The 19,239-nt window shown below is 36.6% G+C and overlaps 2 protein-coding genes across 3 annotated transcripts in view; one reads left to right on the top strand and one right to left on the bottom strand.

The window, feature by feature from the left end:
- Window positions 1-10,345, top strand: part of LOC103045994 (uncharacterized) — a 31,048-nt gene extending 20,703 nt beyond the window's left edge. The window contains exons 29-48 of the mRNA XM_049480971.1: window positions 479-570; window positions 913-1,043; window positions 1,163-1,281; window positions 1,364-1,437; window positions 1,523-1,641; window positions 3,627-3,686; window positions 3,799-3,904; window positions 4,011-4,203; window positions 5,324-5,487; window positions 6,061-6,135; window positions 6,285-6,356; window positions 6,447-6,530; window positions 6,638-6,736; window positions 7,165-7,305; window positions 7,444-7,610; window positions 7,715-7,778; window positions 7,855-7,925; window positions 8,190-8,373; window positions 8,569-8,671; window positions 8,758-10,345. Of these exons, the coding sequence (XP_049336928.1) occupies window positions 479-570; window positions 913-1,043; window positions 1,163-1,281; window positions 1,364-1,437; window positions 1,523-1,641; window positions 3,627-3,686; window positions 3,799-3,904; window positions 4,011-4,203; window positions 5,324-5,487; window positions 6,061-6,135; window positions 6,285-6,356; window positions 6,447-6,530; window positions 6,638-6,736; window positions 7,165-7,305; window positions 7,444-7,610; window positions 7,715-7,778; window positions 7,855-7,925; window positions 8,190-8,373; window positions 8,569-8,671; window positions 8,758-8,969 (2,330 nt within the window). The 3' untranslated portion in view covers window positions 8,970-10,345. The remainder of the gene's footprint in view (window positions 1-478; window positions 571-912; window positions 1,044-1,162; window positions 1,282-1,363; window positions 1,438-1,522; window positions 1,642-3,626; window positions 3,687-3,798; window positions 3,905-4,010; window positions 4,204-5,323; window positions 5,488-6,060; window positions 6,136-6,284; window positions 6,357-6,446; window positions 6,531-6,637; window positions 6,737-7,164; window positions 7,306-7,443; window positions 7,611-7,714; window positions 7,779-7,854; window positions 7,926-8,189; window positions 8,374-8,568; window positions 8,672-8,757) is intronic.
- Window positions 10,346-10,353: 8 nt separating this feature from the next.
- Window positions 10,354-18,849, bottom strand: LOC125802967 (uncharacterized). 2 transcript variants are annotated; one of them, XM_049481472.1, is made up of 9 exons: window positions 18,642-18,849; window positions 18,273-18,319; window positions 16,118-16,381; window positions 15,696-15,977; window positions 14,690-14,962; window positions 14,289-14,570; window positions 13,201-13,467; window positions 12,811-13,095; window positions 10,354-10,919 (listed from the first exon to the last, which is right to left on the bottom strand). In XM_049481472.1, exons 2-9 carry the CDS (start codon window positions 18,313-18,315, stop codon window positions 10,789-10,791), a joined length of 1,827 nt encoding a protein of 608 aa, XP_049337429.1. In that variant the 5' UTR covers window positions 18,316-18,319; window positions 18,642-18,849; the 3' UTR covers window positions 10,354-10,788. The 2 variants fall into 2 exon arrangements, with proteins under 2 accessions (XP_049337429.1, XP_049337430.1); XM_049481473.1 differs by lacking the exon at window positions 14,289-14,570.
- Between the last annotated feature and the right edge of the window lie 390 nt (window positions 18,850-19,239).

Below are 19,239 nucleotides of genomic sequence, written 5' to 3'. Positions count from 1 at the left end.
TAATTGAACTTTAACTAAATTATACATAACATAAAAACTATATACAGTATTGTCATGTAGATCTCCAGAGTGCTTGTTTTAGTTTAGTATATATTATGTTAGTTTTTCTTTTATTATTCCAATCAGTCGAATCCCCTCAAATATATTTATTTATTTTGAATAATTAAAACATTCAACCGAAATAATATCAGTGAAACCCATTGCCACTCTTAATAATTTAAACATTTTAACATACAGCAACAGAGCAGCAAATCGCTAAAGGACTAAGGCAAAGCAAGCGTGAGGCTGTGTAATGCAATTATTATGATAATATCATATATATATGCGCTTAATTTTATGGCATGGCAGCTAACAAAAAGCCCTGATTCTTAGGTGTGTCTGTTAATAAGTATTGTGTTTATTGAGTATTGTGTTTAATAGTAAATACTTCATTTCTCTGTACTCTTTTCTTCTTTTTCTATTTGGATTGTTGCCACAGACAGGTACACTCCAGCCTCTGTGACTCACCTGAGTCTCAAGAGAACAGTCTTCATCTCATGTGGAGAGGATCACACTGCCACATTGTCAAAGGTACTAACTAGAATACATGTGCTGTACGTCTTTTAGGGATGGGTTACTGACTGGGTCAGTGGAGTGGAGTGCATATAAAAAAAATCTCTCACTACCTCTCTCTCTCACTCTCTCACTCTCTTTTAAAAATGTTATTATGATGACACCACATATATACATATCATTCAGTTTTCCAATCTTACGTTAATGAATTTATGTACATTTAAATGCCTTATTAAAACTATTAAAAGAACAAGTGGGACTTATCACTATTTATCACAGAATATTGTTGTGATTAATCCAGTACATTTTATAATCCATTAACACCACCAATAAAAAGCCAATATATTTATTTTCTGTTAGGGAGGAACTGTTTTCACATTTGGATCAGGCTGTTTTGGGCAGCTTGGACACAACTCATTTATAGATGAACTTCGGCCTCGTGTGGTTACTGCACTCTGGGGGTCTAAGGTGTCCCATATCACCTGTGGAAGGTACTTTGGGAACTAAAAATTGCCGTAATATTAATTTAATATGATGAATGAATGTGAAAACTTTAGGGCATTACCTTGATACCACAGTTACCTTTTTTCTTCCTGCCCATGAATTCAAGACATCACACTTTAACTCTGGTTCATTCATCAAACACGGTCTACTCCTTCGGACGCGGGCAGATGGGAAATGGGCAGCAGACCAATCAGTGTGTGCCATTACCTGTAGACCTTCCACCAGGTAAAAACAAGACATTTTTCTGCTGAATCGGATGCATACTGCCAGCTCAGAATGATCACATATGGACTTGTTTAATACACAGAGACGAATCACAACCTGACAATTGTGCAGATCGCCGCTGGTGGAAATCTTTCCTTTGTCCTGTGCTCTCAGCAGGTAAGATATGCTGTGACAGGTCAGATGATAAACAAGTTCATTTTTGCATGTTGACTGACTATAGGTTTTTTTAATCTATTTCTAGGGAAATAACTCAGATTACCCAAAACCAAAGCAAGAGAGAAGAATTGTGGTATTGGAAGACAGACAAATTGACAGATGGATCAGAGAATGTGACACAAAGCAGTGGAAGACCATCAAGAAGTGAGTATTTATACCAACATTATGTAATATTTGTTCCCTTAACATATCAGCTTCACAATAAAGAGTAATAAGGAGAAAAACATCTACAGTGGTTTAAAAATGTCACTCTTAAATGTTCCAGATTATCAGACATAATTAAATATTAGTCAAAACCAACACATGTAAACACAAAAAACTGTTTTTAAATTAAGGTTTTTATTATTAATGTAGAAAGAACTCCAACCCTATATAGCGTAAAAAAGCATTTGCCCCACTTGTTAAAACATAACTGTGGCTTATCACACCTAAGTTCAATTTCTCTATTCACACCCAGGACTAATTACTGCCACACCTGTTCTTAATCAAAAAAATCACTTAAATAGCACCTGTCTGACAAAGTGAAGTAGACCAAAAGATACTCAAAAGATAGAAATTTAGGAACAAATGAGAAAGAAGGTAATTGAGATATATCTCTCTGAAAAAAGGTTATAAAGCCATTTCTAAATATTTGGGACTCCAGCAAACCCCTCTAAAAGCCATTATCCACATGTGGAGAAAACATGGAAGAGTGGTGAACTTTCCCAGGAGCTGCCTGCCAACCAAATTTACCCCAAGAGTCCTGCCATCCAGACTCATCCAAAAGGTCACAAAAGACTCGGAATAACACCCAGAGAACTGCAGGCCTCACTTGCCTCAGGTAAGGTCAGCGTTCATGACTTCACCATAAGAAAGAGCCCAGGCTAAAATGGCGTACATGGCAGAATGACAAGACAAAAAACACTGCTGAGCAAAAAGAACATTAAGGCTTGTCTCAATTTTGCCAGGAAACATACTTATGATCCCCAAGACTTGTGGGGAAATACTCTGTGGACTGATGAGTAGTGTAGTAGTGGTAGTGTGATGGTCTGGGGCTGCTTTGCTGCTTCAGGACCTGGAAGACTTGCTGTAACTTTTAAAACCATGAATTCTGCTGTCTGCTACCAAAAAATACTAAAGAAAAAGTGCGGCCATCAATTTGTGACCTGACCTGAGAAATGAACCTGAGTTCTGCAGCAGAACAATGATCAAAAAAACTATAATCCAACTCCGAAAGGCTGAAGAATAACAAAGTGAAAACTTTGGAGTGGCCTAGTCAAAATCCTGACCTGAATTCTATTGAGATGCTGTGGCATGACCTTAAAAGCTGGTTCCTACTCGAAAACCCCCCAATGTGATAGAATTAAAACAATTCTGCAAAGAAAAGTGGATCTAAAGTCTCCAAATGTAACTATGTGTGAAGTGGGCAGGGTAGTGCTGGTGAGAATCTGCTTAACCCAGACAACATCGTGTTTGCGTAGAAGTCTCTAATATTACTCTACTGAATCAGTCAAAATGCTTCTTTTACTTTTAGTTCTATAGTTCTATCATTTCTATATTGTTCAGCTTGTCCAGAAATGTGTGTCCTTTAGTTGTGGATAAAACCTTAAATTACATTTAACATCCTATAAAACCACACCCTCATCTTCTGCTAATTAAAAATGCACCCCAGCTACTTCTTCTTTTACATCTCATGATCATGTGGCACTCGGATTGTTGAAATGTTGGCTAGGTGGGTTCCAGGTGGGAAAGGGCTCTGAGTGGGTTTGTATATTAGGCTTCCAACTTGCCCCCATTGTTACAGTCCATCTTAAGCCCTGTTTAACCCCTCCTGGCCCGAACATGGAATGGGCCAACATGGAATCTGGAACCTAGTTGGGCTACCCATACAAGCCTGGGTCTTGCTTGGAAATGTAGGGGGTGGTGGTCTGGCCACAGCCCAAGTTTATCAGTGTTCCATATAATTTACTTTGCAAAGGCAAACTGCAGATATTCACTCACAAAAAAATAAACATTCTCCATGTATCTGTGTAAACTCTGCAGTGCATTATTCGTAAAGCTGTCACTATATGATATTTTTTTCTGTTTTGTGTTGCTAGACAGACTAACTGTTTAATATTGTTGGTACACTTTTCACTTATCCTTTACAGAGAGATCAAAAGAGTGTTCTCATCAGCAGCATGTCTAAATGGGAGCTTCATTAAAAAAAGGTAATTCAGTCATATTTTATATATATATATTGCAGTTAGGACTTGAAATACAAATGCAGTTGAATAGATACTCAGAGTGTAGAGCTTCATTAATACTATTTATTGTACTCAGCTGTGATGGACACTATCAGACTTCTACAAACTTCTCTGGATTGGATTTGGAATCTGTGAGAGCTGCTTTTGAGCGATTAGCTGAGAAGGACAAGGTCCTGTCGGAGGTAAAGCAACTCACACTTAAAGAACATTCTCCAAAACTTGGTTCTACCAGTTGCATTCATTCCTAATCTGGATTTTATGTTTTTTTGTTTGTGTTTTTGGGTTCAGGTGGAGAAGATTGTGGAGAATAAGCTGCTTCCGTCTCTGGGTGATGCTGCTTTTGACGTGGAGGCTCTGAGGGTTTACCTCATCCTGCCTGAACTCCTCAGAGTGCTGAACAAACCTCTGCGTGAGATGAAGCTGACTGCTGAACTGGCCTCTGCCATCTTAGGGCTCAATCCATTTATGCTCCAGGTTTTGAGTAAGCTCTTCATTTATGTTATATATAGAAGTGTAAAGTAGATGTACACTCATTGACCAAAATAAAAATAAGTTGATAGAATCAAATTAAATTAATTAAATGAATGTGTGAAAGTAATGATGAAATGCAATTGCAAAATTAATTGTAATAGAAAGTTAGAAAAAAGTGTATTGGGTTAAAAAAGAGTACAATATCAGTATATAGTAGATTTTTGGGACAGCCTGTATCCTGAATACAAGAGTACAAAGTACAGGTGGGCTTGGAGGCATACAGGTTACATATGCCATCCTGTGAGCTCAAAATTGAACTCATTGGCATCAACTGAACTTGCCACAGTTTGGAGACCCGATTGGCTTCTAGCTTTTCTTTGGACCAATCACATACAAGGCGGTCCGACGTCCTCAAGCTCCTGCTCTCTGGATTTCTCTGGGAAGACATAAAAGTGCTTACCCCGCTGCCCTATAAAAACACTCCCAAAGGCTACTTCTGGGTAGTTTACTGTATCTTTTGCCAAGAGATCATTGACAGCTAGACATGCGTCTATGATGCACTCAAAAACATTTGGCCGAGTTGATTGATTTTTATAGAAACTAAGAGAAGAAGGATTGCCGTTTTAATTAACTGCTCTCCATATGGGCCATCTACTATCCAGCCATGGTCTTGGTGAGTGCGTCAATACTACCTTTTTGATGATCCGGGGAACCATTCTATGCAACAGTCAACCACATGAGTTTCCTTCGATAACCCCCACACAGCAAGGGTTTCCTACGAATGTATTTAGCAGATTTCAACACTTCCTTTGACTGTAGGGTTGTCAGATTTATCAACTATTAAGAATTTATTGGAGCAGCCAACTGTGATGCCAACAATGAGTGTGCAGGATTTACAGGCCCACCTGCAACATCTGTTTGCCATTGTGCTGCAGGATGCCATATATAACGTGTATACCTCCATGCCCAACAGTATCTTATCTTTTATCCAGGTTAACAATCTTGTACTAAACATGGGACTAGGGCCTCCTGTAGATTGTATAATTTTCCCCAATAAATGTATGCTTTCCTTTTTTGATTCTAATATTGTAATCATTCTTTCTTTGTCCATTATTTTTGTGTGCTTTCAGAAAACTACTGTTCTGAGCTCACTGATGACTTCATTAAAACACTGGTGGAGCTCTTTCGTAATCCAATAGCAAAGATCATATCTCAGAAAACATTTAACCCACAAGCGGACATCACGGATGAACATCTGAAGAAATATGTGCAAGTTCTACAGTTGGTCTACAAGGTAAATTATTTTTACATTACATTACATTACATTTGGCAGACGCTTTTGTCCAAAGCGACTTACAATAGTGAAGTACAAAAGTGATGGAAGTTAAAGGTAAAAACATCTTTAGATAGGGCCTAAAGGAGGTCAAAGGGAAATAATAGGATAGAGGAGTGAAGGAGGGGAAGAAGGAAATTAGGTTGGAAGTAGTAAGTGTGTTAGAGGTGTTAAGAGAGTAAGTGCTGTTTGAAGAGCTCTGTCTTCAGGAGTTTATTAAAGATAGTGAGAGATTCTCCTGATCTGGTAGTGGAAGGTAGTTTGTTCCACCATTGGGGAACTCTGTATGAGAACAGTCTGGATTGCTTTGTGTGAATGTTTGGCAAAGTGAGCCGACGTTTATTGGAGGAGCGCAGCAGCTGGGAGGAAGCGTAAGCCTTCAGGAGTGAGTGCAGGTAGAAAGGAGCCTGTTCTGTCATCACCTTGTAGGCAATTGTAAGAGCTTTGATTTTTTTTATGAAAATATGTTAAATTCATTTAGGTTTTTACTGTTATACTTTGTAATAATTGATTGTACTGTTGTGTATTCTACAGGCATCAAGCAGCAGCCAAAGAGAAATCATCACCAGAGATTTCTTCATCTATGAGATCAATACCCTTCTTGACATTGTAAGATCTGTTCAAATCTTACAACTCATGTGCTGCTCAAGTCTCTATTGATGTGCATCACTCTGTAACAGTCTGTTGCTGTTGCTGGTAAACATCCAGGGCTGTGATTCTGCGTACACTTAATGTTTTCTTTTGTGTTTTATATACAGTTGCAAGTTGTTACGGCGACCCCTAATTGGTTTCAGAACCCTGTGTATCTTGTAAATGTACAGTATCTTGAGGTGGGTTTCCTTCTCTTACAGTAACAAGCCAAATATAAATATTTTATGACAAAATAGAACTTTTTCAACAATTTATTTCTTTTGCTGCAGCAAATACTAAATGTCCTGAAGTCCAGCCCTTGCATCTTCAACCTTGAGGCCAAATGCACCCTTCTGAAAATCAGACCAGTTCAGGTATGTAGCCTGGCTGCAGACTTATTGACTTATCTAATTTAATATAATATAAATAATGGGTCATATTACTAATATTATCTACTAAAATACACTCTCGGTAATTGTAGTGCTCTTTACGACTGGTGTTGAGACGCACTGCTCTCCTGGAGGACTGTTTCAGTCAGCTGAAGACTGCTAATTGTTTAGTTCTGAAAGGAAGGCTGCAGGTATGTCTGGCCCATTCAAATGCATTGTTGTAACTAAATGCATTATCGTTGTTTCAAACACGTTTAAGTCTTTTCTAATTAGACATTGTTTAGATTACATTTGCTCACACAGATTGATAGGTTGAATAATAGGTTAAAAAAGGTTTATTTGTAGGATTTATTTGCCTTAAAATAGAGAACATGTCCAGTAAAGTAAGTTAATAGACTGTGTGATATACATTATAGAGAACTAAACAGAAATTGTGTGTTTAGGCACTTGTTGCACATTTACGTTGAAAAGGTGAAGGTGATCAGTACTCAGGTGGGAGGGAATGGAAGAACTGTCCTTTATTGTTAGAGGTAGACGGTGCAGGAAGGAAGCCAGGAAGTCTGACAGCAATATGTCATGAAGTGATAGTAATATATGTGCTTTTGTGATTGATTTACAGGTGGTGTACTCTGAGAACCTTGAAAAGACAGATGTTAATAAAAGGGACTTTTTCCACAATGTGTTTCAAGAGTTGTTGAAGCCAGAATCTAAAATGTTCATGTACAACGACACAAAAACACTCATCTGGTTTCCCTCTGAGGTAAGACAAACACTTATTAGAAACATTTGCTGTTTTACTAACTGACTCCACTTTATGACGCCTCTTATAGATTTTTATAGAAGTGTGAGATGACAGAGCTCCTGATGACTTTTTAATCTTAATCTCTCATCCTAACAGCCCAGTTTACCAGAGGACAGGTACTTCCTGTTCGGTTGCTTGTGTGGTCTAGTATTTTACAACAACAGTGTGGTGAACCTGCCCTTTCCTTTAGCTCTGTTCAAGAAGCTCCTCAACGTCCAGCCTTCACTGGAGGATCTCACAGAGTTCAGCCCTGTTCTTGGAAAGTAAGAAGTTTGGCATTAAAGTTACTTAGACTCTCCTCACCATATCAGAGCTTTTGCCTTATTTTGTAATTTGTTTTAATTCGACTTACATGTTTTATAATTAGGAGCCTTCAATCCACACTGGACTACAGTGATGAGGTTCTTCAGAGTGCAGAGATGCCTTACACAGTGAGTGTTTGGTAGTGTTAAAAAAAATAACTGTTTTTGTGAGAAATTCTCTATAACATTTCTTTTTTTTTTTTAGATTTTCTGGGACAACAAAGTCATCGACCTGGATCCAAACGAGCCTGAGAAGGTCATCACAAGCTCAAACAAGTCAGTTTAATGTTCAGCAATAAATTCAAAACATAATTAAAGATAATTACTGTTGTGATGATTTCATGCCTTTAGTCATAGGACTATGCAAATTGTTTATAACATTTTATAACTTGTGAGGTTGAAAACTGGCCAGTGTACATTTTAAAATGTCCATACAAAAGAACTTATAATGAACCACAGAGGATGACATTTGTCAAGACATATGAAAAGGCATATCATTGTCTGTGATAAAACCAGCCTGCTCTTCTTTTTCTGTGACAGAAAGAAGTTTGTGGAAGCCTATGTTGATCATGCCATGAACGGGTCAGTGGAGCGAGTGTTCGAGGAGTTCAGGAGGGGCTTCTATAAAGTGTGTGATCGAGATGTGGTGGAGGTCTTCCAGCCCGAGGAGCTGAGAGGAGTGATGGCGGGCTCAGAGGAATGTGACTGGGACATCCTCAAACAGGTGGGGTCCCTATAAATTATATTAATGAAATGAAGAGATTTAGAATTTAATCCAGTGCATTCTGAAAATTTGAGGGCAGAATAAGTCATGTATTTATTTCATTTATTATTTTATAATAAGATTTGGGGGTTGAAGAGTTTTTTTTTTCTCTCATGGGTTTAAATTGGACAATGTCTATATTTCTCTGTTGGACAGAATGTGACTTATGAAGGATTGTTCCATCCAAAACACCCAACTATCATCTCATTCTGGGAAGTGTTTGATGAACTGTCAGACAGAAACAAGAAGGCCTTCCTCTGTGAGTCATTTTTCTCATGTTTGATGTCACTCTAAATATAATAAAGCACATACTGATAATAGAATCACATCATTTTTGTTTTTCAGTGTTTCTGACAGGTTTTGACAGAGTGCCTGTTCTCGGTATGAACCAGGTGAAGATGAGAGTTTGCCCCCGATTACCCTCCACCCAAGACCACTTACCTGAGGCTCTTACCTGCCATTCCCTCCTGCAGCTTCCAGTGTACAACACCAAGGAAACACTCCAAGCTAAACTCACAGAGGCCCTACAGCACAAGAGAGGATTCTGGGACGATTAACAAATGTTATATTGTGCAACATTTATCTCTGTCTTAATATATAGAAATATGACCCATAATCGTGTGGTAAAATATGGCATTTTATTGTAATTTTTATTGTAATTAATCAGGAAACTCACAGTTAAACCTTATTTTCACAACCTACAAAACACATACATTTGCTCATACTTGAATAAAACTTAAATAATTAAATAGAAATAGAAATGAAGTAATCAATAACGATTCTGTCAGCTTTGATTTGAGTTTTGTTTATTGTAATTCTTTTTTTTTTTTTTTTTTCTTAGGGGAGTGGTTGAGTGAAAAATCAGTAACGAGGCATGTTCCGTGTCCAAATGTTACCAGTACTACTATTAAACAAAAGTTGTTAATAGTTACACACATATATGAGTAAATACATTCACACACACTTATCTCAGTCAATCATATTGCATCCTTGGCTTTACATTTATTATTTATACACTATACACTACATTTACACAATATATTTATACACTTACTCACTCTCATAAGTTTCATAGACCCCTATATAGAACCCTGGGGTGCTATACAAAATATGCAATACCAAACAATTACCCAATAATTCCAGATAGTTTCTGCATTAGAATTAATGACTGAATAATAAACCTAAAATGTAAGAGATTAAGGCTTACAGTAAGTCCTCCTGTATTTTAAACCACATTGACTAGCCTGTTAGACCTAAATGAAATCCCTAATGCAGCAGGAGTGTCGGTTTAATGTGTAATTTACTTCTCCTTAACTTAGTTTAGACGTTTTTGAAAATTTAAGCTATTTTGTCTTATTTCTGAAATTTTACTCCTGAGAAACAACAGTTGTATCACTCCGATCAAAATATAAGCTCTTTAAATTCTTTGACTTAAATTTGGTTCACCCCAGATTCGTCAATCATTCAAAAACTGAGACACAAATATCAGATCTAAAATTAAACTTCTCTGTTTCACAGAAGACTAACCTAAGAAACATTAAAGATCTATCTCATTGTTTTCCTTCATTGGTATATTGGTAACAAGTTACAGTTCATCTTATTGTTGACTTGTATGAAGAAGTGTGTAATCAACTGTGATTTACATGTTTTCCCCTTGGGAAGTGGTTGACTCTGTTTACAAAATAAACATTTATTTAGGTATTTAAAAATATGTCTTACTAAGGAGGCTGAATACTAATCTAATTTATAACTGTCCAAATCATCTTTGGCTATACACAGACATCATAAGATATGGCAGGGTTAAGCAAAAAGCACAGTATTTAATCATACCATGATAAGTTTTGTTATCACAATACACTTTTGCATAATAAATATACATCCTTTGCTTTATAAACAGGTCTAAGTTGGAATAAAGCACACAGCCGAGGCAGAACCACAACGTGTTTTTAAACCCTTTTTTATTAAAAGCACTTCATATTGTAAAAAATAACTTGTAAAAAATAAAATGTATTTACAAACCTGATAAAGGAATATTTAAAATGATTTAGTGACAGTATTTATCAAGTATATACAGTACAGTTAGGAGATGAACAGCATTAGATTTGTAAACAATTGAGCTTCAATGGAAACCAACACAAGATGCAGAGCACAACATTTACTCAGAATTTAGGTTCAACTATTGTTCAGTTCTTAAAGTTGGTGTTGGAGTGTAGTATCACAAAACACTAGACTGAATTAAACAAAAAATGTTCTTCTCTCTAATTTAGACATTCACCATACTGTGCTGACAGGGCATACATCCCTCCCTCATCCTCTGGGTGCTGGGGTCCTAGGACTGCAGTGAGCAAGTGGCGATAAGCTCGGAGAAGCAACTTCTCAGATCATTCTGTTGGAAACGTTAGCTTCTGACTGTGTCCTACAGCAGCATCGGTAGATACCACCAGCCAGCAGCCCCAGAACCACCACAACAACACCAAAACCACATATAGCCATCCAGTTGACGGGTTCTATACAAAAAAGAGAGAGTACAATAAGAATGTAAGAAATCATTGTTGCATTATAATGTGATATCAATTCTGCGAGGTATATGGCTGTTATGGTGTGTTTTTTCTTCGTTTTTGTCAGTTCCTCTTTCAGGTCTTACAAACAGTAATTACATCAGACAGACACCTGCCATGAGCTGTTTTTCTCCAGAACGAATGCGGCTGTAAAAGGAAGCGCAAATTTTATAGTTTCCTGGAACTGGCCATGTTTTGGTAAAAAAAATTACCAAGCGCCTGTTTTTTTTTGTTTTTTTTTTACTTTACATTACTTTACATTATTTTCAAAAATGCTTGGACTAGAGTGGGTTGAAAGCATAAGAATATTGATGATAGTTCATTACATGCAGTGTTGCCAACTTAGCGACTTTGTCGCTATATTTAGCGACTTTTCAGACCCTCTGGCCACTTTTTTTTGTAAAAAAGCGACTAGCGACAAATCTAGCGAGTTTTTGTGGTGTTATTGGAGACTTTTGGCGACTCTGAGATGAACACGCGCTCTTCAGTTACTGTCCTCCGCGCTGCCGTGAGCCCCGCCCCACACCACTCACAGTGCAGACCCACACTCAGAGCACACACACACACACACCGCTCCAGGAACGCTGTAAATGAATCGCGCGTGCCCACAACCGCCGCCGCTGACTGACCCCGCTCTGTATTTACAGAGCAGAAGAATAAATATTAATGTATCTTCAGTGTGACACGAAAAGAAATCCCTTAATTTAACTCACTTCACTCACCTCATTCACCACATAGCCTGTCACTCACCTCCTCCACAGTGTCTGCCTCTTTATAAAAAGCTAAATATCTATTGAACCATTGAACAATTTGTCTATGATAGGTTTAAAAATAAAGAAAACTTAAGAAAACGTAAAAAAAAAAAAAAAAAAAAACAAAGCTAAATACAAAGCTAAAAAAGAAAAAAAAAAACAAAGCTAAATATCTATTGAACCATTGAACAATTTGTCTATGATATGTTTAAAAATAAAGAAAACTTAAGAAAATAAAAATAAAACAAACAAACAAAAAAAAAACATAGAATAACAGTTCAGGCTGCTCTTTTAATAACATTTAAGAACATGGCAAAAAACTAATCTATGTAATTCACATAAAAATAAAGTTAATGTAAAAAAAGTGACGTCCTATTTAAAAAAACAACAGAAGTTGTTCCTTTATAACATTTCTAACACATTTATGGTGTTTTTTACTCACTTTTTTCTCTCCCACAACCCTAATCCTTTACAGCTTCAAAAACATGTATTATGCAAATTAGGCGATGACGTAATTTAGCGACTTCTAGCGACTTTTAGGACAGCCAATAGCTACTTTCCTTACTGAGGAGTTGGCAACACTGATTACATGGCTTATTACTTTGACAAAATACACGGAGAGCATCAGGAGGACTTATTTTTCTTGATAATCACACCTCTAAGATATATGTAGATACTAAAATCCTGATACGCAGAGCAGCCTATGCCTTTTAGTATTTTGATCAGGCAACTATGTTTAGTGCAAAATAACAATTGTGCAAGTAAAATAAAAACTATATAAAGTAGTGCCATACCTAGCTTTTTCTGTGAACACTTTTGAGTCATATACTAATATTATTTGGTTTGAAACATCATATGTTTGAAGCACTAAATGTAAATAACATTGGTTGGGGGAGCAGAGCTCTGTCTGGGATGTCTGGGATGTCATCACTATTTTTAAAAAAGAGTACGTTCCACCCCTTCTAACCATATATGGATTATGTTTATGTGTTTACGGGATTCCTGAGTAATTAAGCTGAGAACACAAGGTGCGATTTTGGACGGAAAATCCGTCCGTAGGGTTCTAAGGGTTAATGACATATACTTACTAGTTAGTTCTAATGTGATGATCTTGGCCTTGCGATCATTCCCATCAAAGAGTGTGTACTGTCCCACATCTGATTCACTGATCTTGAGCACCTGGATACTGCTACTGGTCACTGAGATCCGATCGTAGAAGTCACTGCTATTTCGCTGAGGCACACCTCTCCTAACCAGCATGAGGTCCAGGTGTTCTTTGTTGGAGAAATGCAGACTGGCTTCATTCTTCTTCATGTCACTCAGAGATATGGTGAGTGAATTTCCAGCCTCACATTTCTCAGTTTTAGTAAATGCTTTTAAAGTAATCAGGAAGGGTTGTGTTAGACTTAAAATAGATTAAAAGTCCAGTACTTAATATTTAATTCCAATATGAACACTTAAAGACTAAAATCACTTACTGGAAACTGTTACATTGGTGGCACAAATCATATTCCTCTGGTTGTCCCACTGCATATAGACTCCCTGATCTTCAAAATTGACTGAGTTAATTGTGAAGTGCTTCATATCACCCTCCATGCTTCCTCTGCTGGACTGGGCACTCTGGGGCCAGATAGTATTGTTCTGCAGTTTATTCTCTGACATAAAGCCCAGTGACTTTATTTGGACTAGTATCTTGATACGCAGCTGTTGACCATACTTCACATCCACTTCATCAGCACAGGGGTCTGAGAGCAGACAGGAAAAATTAAGAGTTCAATCCATCATGTGTGTTTTGATATACAGTATGAAAGAGATATGAAAAATCTTATTTTATTGAAAGTTTGTGTAAGAAAGTTTGTTTTTAAGTAAACAAAGGAACGACAGTACACTGTACTGATTTAACCTTGTAAAACTTAAGTTGCTTATAAGACTTAGGACCCCCCCTATCGCTAGTGATGCCCAAACACCAGGAGGGTGAAGACTAGCACATGCCTCCTCCCATACATGTTAGGTTTGCCACCACCTCTTTTTGAACTGCTGCTGATGCAACATTGCTGAGGAGCATCACAGTGCGCTCGGAGGAAAGCGCAGCGACTTGCTTCCGGTAAGCTCACAGACGCCTTGTTCTGATCGACATCACCCTTTGGAGTGATGTGGGGAGAGAGCGCCATCTATCTACCCAGAGCGAGCAAGGCCAATTGTGCTCTCGCGGGGCTCCGGTAGCTGATGGCTGTGTTAAATCAACACTTATAAGTGTTAAACTTTACACTTTCAGTGTTAATTTAACACTAACAGTGTTAATTTAACACTGCCAAAATTCCTGTGTACATGAACAAGATTCAAATCGTCAATCTTAGCCCACTGGACCACTCAGAGCCCAGCCATTCTTAAATGGTTAAGGCTGTATTTGAATGGATGAAGTTATCTCAAAACCCTTAAAACTACAACATTACTTTACGGCATTCCCCTTTTACCAGCTAAACATTTTAAATTTCACCAAATGAATACTTGTAATAACATAACTACCATGTGTGTGATGGAATTGTTTTAACAGCAGCCAACTCACTAATGACTTCTAAAGTGGTGATCTTGACCACACGATTTTTACTGTCCAGAAGTCTGTAATTTCCCTTATCTGCCCTCTGAACATTAAGGACCTGGATGCTGCTGTCGGTCACTTTGATCTGTTTAGAGAGGTCCCCGAGATTCCTCACAGATGAGCCATTTTTCACCAGCAAAATGGTGACTGCACCATTGTAGAACTGCAGACTGGCTTCATTCTTCTTAATGACGTCCAGTGGAATAGTGAGAGTTTTGCCCACCTCACGTTTCTTGGTGTCAGTAGAGGCTTTAAAAGCAATCAGGAAATGAACATTAGATCTAAAATAAGTGTGTACTCATTTAGAGCTGCATACTATTGTAGAGAAACGGGCATTATTTTCGAAAAACAAGAAAGAGTAAACTTACGGACAACTTTGACTTTGGAGACACAAATCCCTTTGTTCTCTGTGTTTCTCTGGGTGTAGTCTCCCTGATCTTCAAAATTGGCAGGGTTAATAATGAAGCGCCTATCTTTTCCTGATCCCACCACTTTTCCTCTAGTGGGCCGTACAGTGCTAGACCAGATAACATAATTCTGGGATTGATCCACAGGTTTCAGTCCCATTGAGGTCACCTGTGTTAATAGTTTAATACTCAGCTGACGACCATACTGCACATCCACGTCAACAACACAGGTGTCTATTAGGAGAGAGCAAAAGCAAAAACAACAGTATTCAAACATATGATCTTTAAAATGTGTTTTTTATGTAAGCAGTTTATTCTTAGGTAATCAAATATACTTAAAAATGGTAGAGAGACAAGACCTAATCCGGTAAAATAAAAGAAGATTAGAAGAAGATTTAACTAATCTAATTATCTAATTAAAATCCAGTAAACCAGTAGAATAGTCTCCGGTTCAGATGGAATTCATAAAATAAAATAATTATCGGGCTAAGGCAGTCTTTAGAGTCATGTTCAGGGTTGTAACTGTAAATGTGAAACTCTCAAAACTATATAATTACTCAGCTAACAATTTTGGTTAGTAGAACATTTTCTGAACTGCAGTTTTTTATGTTATAAAATTTTCTAATATTGCTGATGTTTTAATTTTTAGATTTTTATGTTACTTTTAACATGTTGTTAAGATCATGTTAGTATTTGTCTAGCTTGGAACGTTCTAATGTGAGAATGCTCTAGTAATGTTGTGATGCAAGCTATTATTATTTCACACATTTTCAGAACTTGCTTGGAACATTATTTCTGTAACATTGCATGTTTAACTTCCTGGAACCTTTTCAAAGTGTTGCCACACGTTCTTATAATGTTCTCTGTTAGCTGTGTAATTCGACGCATTTCCCTACTTCAACTCAAAAGCTAAACCTTAGCAATACTTTTCACTGTGTGGTGTAATTATTTAATGGCAGAAACTCACTTGTGACTTGTAGTGTGCTGATCTTGACCACACGACCTTTACTGTCCAAGAGTGTATATTTGCCCGCATCTGACCCCTGAACACTGAGCACCTGGATACTACTGCTGGTCACTTTGATCCGATCTTTGAAGGTAGGGACACTCATCATAAGTAAGCCTTGGTGTACTAGCATGATTTCCTCAGCACCTCTGGAGAAACGCAGACTGGCCCCTTCTTCCATAAGACCATCCAGTGAAATGGTCAGAGTTTCACCAGCCTCACATCTCTGGGTTTCAGTTGAAGCTTTAAAAGCAATTTGAAAATGAAGCGTTAGTTTGTAATTTAGTAAAGTCTTATGTTTTTAGACGAGTGAATTTTATAAAATGAACAAAATTAGAGGATTTAGAAAGGCTATAAGAGACAAGCAAGCCAAATTGACTTACTGAGAACCTTCACTTTGGTGACAAAAGTCTGGTAATTTGACACCTCTGTGTAGTTTCCCTCATCATCAAAACTGGCAGAGTTTATTATGAAGTGCTTTCCGCCCGACCACTGAATTACTTTTCCCTTTTTGGGCCCGTTAAGGCTGGACCAGATGGTGTACTCCTTGGATTTATCCACAGATATAAACTCCAGTCTCTCCGCCATAGCAGTTATGTTAATACTCAGTTGCTGGCCATAAACCACATTCACATCTGCATAGGACTCTAAGAGAAGGGAAGAAAAAGAAAAAATAAATGTATGCCCAATATTTGACCCTGATAATTAATTTAAAACATAATGAATCATAGGCCATTAGATATTGAATCATATGTCATCACTGTCATACAAAAGTCTCATATTGCATATAGCATTACAAAATAAGTAAAAAAAGCTTTCAGTAAAATGTAACTTAAGAAAAAATACATTTTGGAGCATTTTCATTGTCTATTTACCATAAAATATTGACCAATTAAAACACTGCAAGATGCAAAGAAAACAAGTTCATATTTATAAAGTTTTAAGAGTTCAGAAATCGATTTCAATCATTTCAATTTCTTATCTGTGGAGAATGCACTGCCTATATTAAAATTGCTGTTGTTTTTGCAAAAGTGCAGAAGTATGTGAAGTATGTGTGTAACAGGTTTAAAAATAACCTTAAAAATAGTCTTAATAATTAATAGTAAATTCAACCAAAGTTATAATAATATTCAGCAAATAATTTCGTAATTTTTTTTTAAAGATAATTGTTAATTTCTGTCCACTATTTTGAAGTTTTTCCTTGCATTTGCAACATCCTGTTAGCCAGTGTGCCGCTGCAGCTTGGTCCCTCCTTCTTCCCTCACTCTGGCACAGTCTAACATGTGCTCTGCCTGAGGTAGGTCACACACAAAGCACAGGGGAACTATTTCACAATTATAAAGTTAACTATGCACATATAAGTTTGTAATTCTCAAAATCGATAGACCCCATGCAAGGAAGCTTTACTCTCTCCTTATTTATTTATTTTTATTTATTTATTTATTATTATTATTATTATTATTTATTTTTTATATATATATATATATATATATATATATATATATATATATATATATATATATATATATATATATATATTATTGAACATACATGGAACTGTTTTGGTTTAATTCCTAGTTGTTTAACATGCCAATATTAATGTAACATATTGATGTGTGATGTTTGGGGAGGTAAGATGTTATTGAAAGATATATTTTTGTACATGTTGATGTTAGTTTTGAATATTGTCGTTTGTTAATAATAATAATAATAATAATAATAATAATAATAATAATAATAATAAAAAGTTCGTAAGTCTCTATTTAATTATTGTTTATCAGTAAAAGTAACTAGACAGCACTGTTAAACTGACTTTTACACATTTTAGAAATTTTAAAAGCATTTTAAAACTAAACTAAACCTAAATTTTCTTTGGGATAAATAAAGTATCCATCCATCTGTTTTCTCTAACCATGCTAAGCTAGCAGCTAATAACTAGCCCATACTTTACATGGTGAAAATGTTAGCATTATCTGCTTAAAGTATGTCCATTAGTCTTTTAGAATGTGAAAATGTGCAATTGCTGAAATCAAACTGCTGTATTGTATTGTATCTTTGTGCAGGTATGTTGCAAGTGCAGTTTATTTTCTTTATATTGTAATTTTTGTGTTCAGACCTAATGTGTTCAAAGAAAGAAAAAATATCCATCTACTGTAGCACAGTACTCCGCCAACAGAGTATGAAAACTCAGTAAATATTATCTCTAATCAAGGGAAAAAATGAATACTATACGATCACAGTGCAGTGTTATGTCACAGTTAATTTTTATGTAATTATATATTATATAGTATATATTTATATACATATACCCGTTATATGTAGTGTTTTATAGTATATTATTTTCCTGTAGTTATGCTGTATTACTGTATTATTATTATTATTATTATTATTATTATTATTATTATTATTACTGCATTATACATTTGTGTAGATGTATTGTTTGATTTTGGTCCTCCTTCACCCACGCACACGCAGCCGTTACATGTGCAGGCTGAAAAATGATCTCAAGCTGAAAAAATGCTATAAAAAAGATCTTACCTGTAAGAGAGGCAGCAAAGAGCAGGATCCAAAAGCCCCACATTGTTCTGTAAGTGGACAGATGGAGAAGTTTAAGTTTCTGTGAACTGAACCTCATCAGAATTTGATAGATTCACATTCCCAAAACTATAGTAATGACAAAATAATACAGTCTGATTGAGTGCACATATACTTCTAATCTAATGTAATCTTAATGTAATGCAAACAATAAATATTAAACAATCAATGTTGAATCAATGTAGGTCCATATGTACAAATAAATCCGATCTGATGTCAGAGATCAGTGTTGTTTCAATGTGTTGCGATGGAAAAATCAAATTCAGCTTCCTTTTGCTATCAAGTCAATAAACAGAAAGTCAGAATACTCACTCAGATCTGAAGAAGTAGTTCAGTTTGTAGTTAGCTCAGTTCAGTGTGTACAGAAAGCTCTGTGTGAGCTGCAGAGACGCTGCAGGCTTTTATCTGAACCCCACAATACTGATCCTACACTGCTATCCTCCTATTACCGTAACCGACCCTCCTTTTACAGATTCTAGTGTAGGGAGAGTAGAGAGGTTCAGTACATCCTGCTGCAGCTAATTATTGGCTTCCTGGAAGGGGGAGGGCTCTAAAGGGAAACTCCATCAAAGTTCATGTGTGTAGGTAGCTGTTTCTTCTGAAATCCGCAGTATTGATAATCATTCCTTCTTATTCCCTGCTCCTTCTTATCCTTTCTTACTCTTTTCCGATGTTATCCATCATGGCCTATTTCATGGTCTGTTGTATACACAGCTTTTATTTTTATATTTAAAAAAAATAAGAGACCACTTAAAAATAATGCGTTTCTTTGATTTCACCAAATTGAAAAAATCAAGGAAAGACGGATGATCTCAATCCCTCAAACCAAGCTAAACTGCTTGATTTTTTACACCAGGAGCAGCATAATGTTTTCCAAAAGCAGTGTGTAAGACTGGTGGAGGAGAACATG

Source organism: Astyanax mexicanus, chromosome 7 (assembly GCF_023375975.1).
Source record: "Astyanax mexicanus isolate ESR-SI-001 chromosome 7, AstMex3_surface, whole genome shotgun sequence".
NCBI lineage: Eukaryota > Metazoa > Chordata > Actinopteri > Characiformes > Acestrorhamphidae > Astyanax > Astyanax mexicanus.
The sequence above is the reverse complement of the archived record's forward strand: the minus strand, read 5'-3'. Positions and strand labels throughout refer to the sequence as shown.

What these genes read in the sequence shown, in the direction of transcription:
- LOC125802967 (XM_049481472.1), bottom strand. Translation starts at nt 18,315, where the DNA reads ATGTGGGGCTTTTGGATCCTGCTCTTTGCTGCCTCTCTTACAG. An exon ending in CACCAATGTAACAGTTTCCA is followed by an intron (nt 13,096 to 13,200) that starts GTAAGTGATTTT and finishes TTACTTTAAAAG; the next exon opens with CATTTACTAAAACTGAGAAA. An exon ending in CATCACATTAGAACTAACTA is followed by an intron (nt 10,920 to 12,810) that starts GTAAGTATATGT and finishes TTTTTTGTATAG; the next exon opens with AACCCGTCAACTGGATGGCT.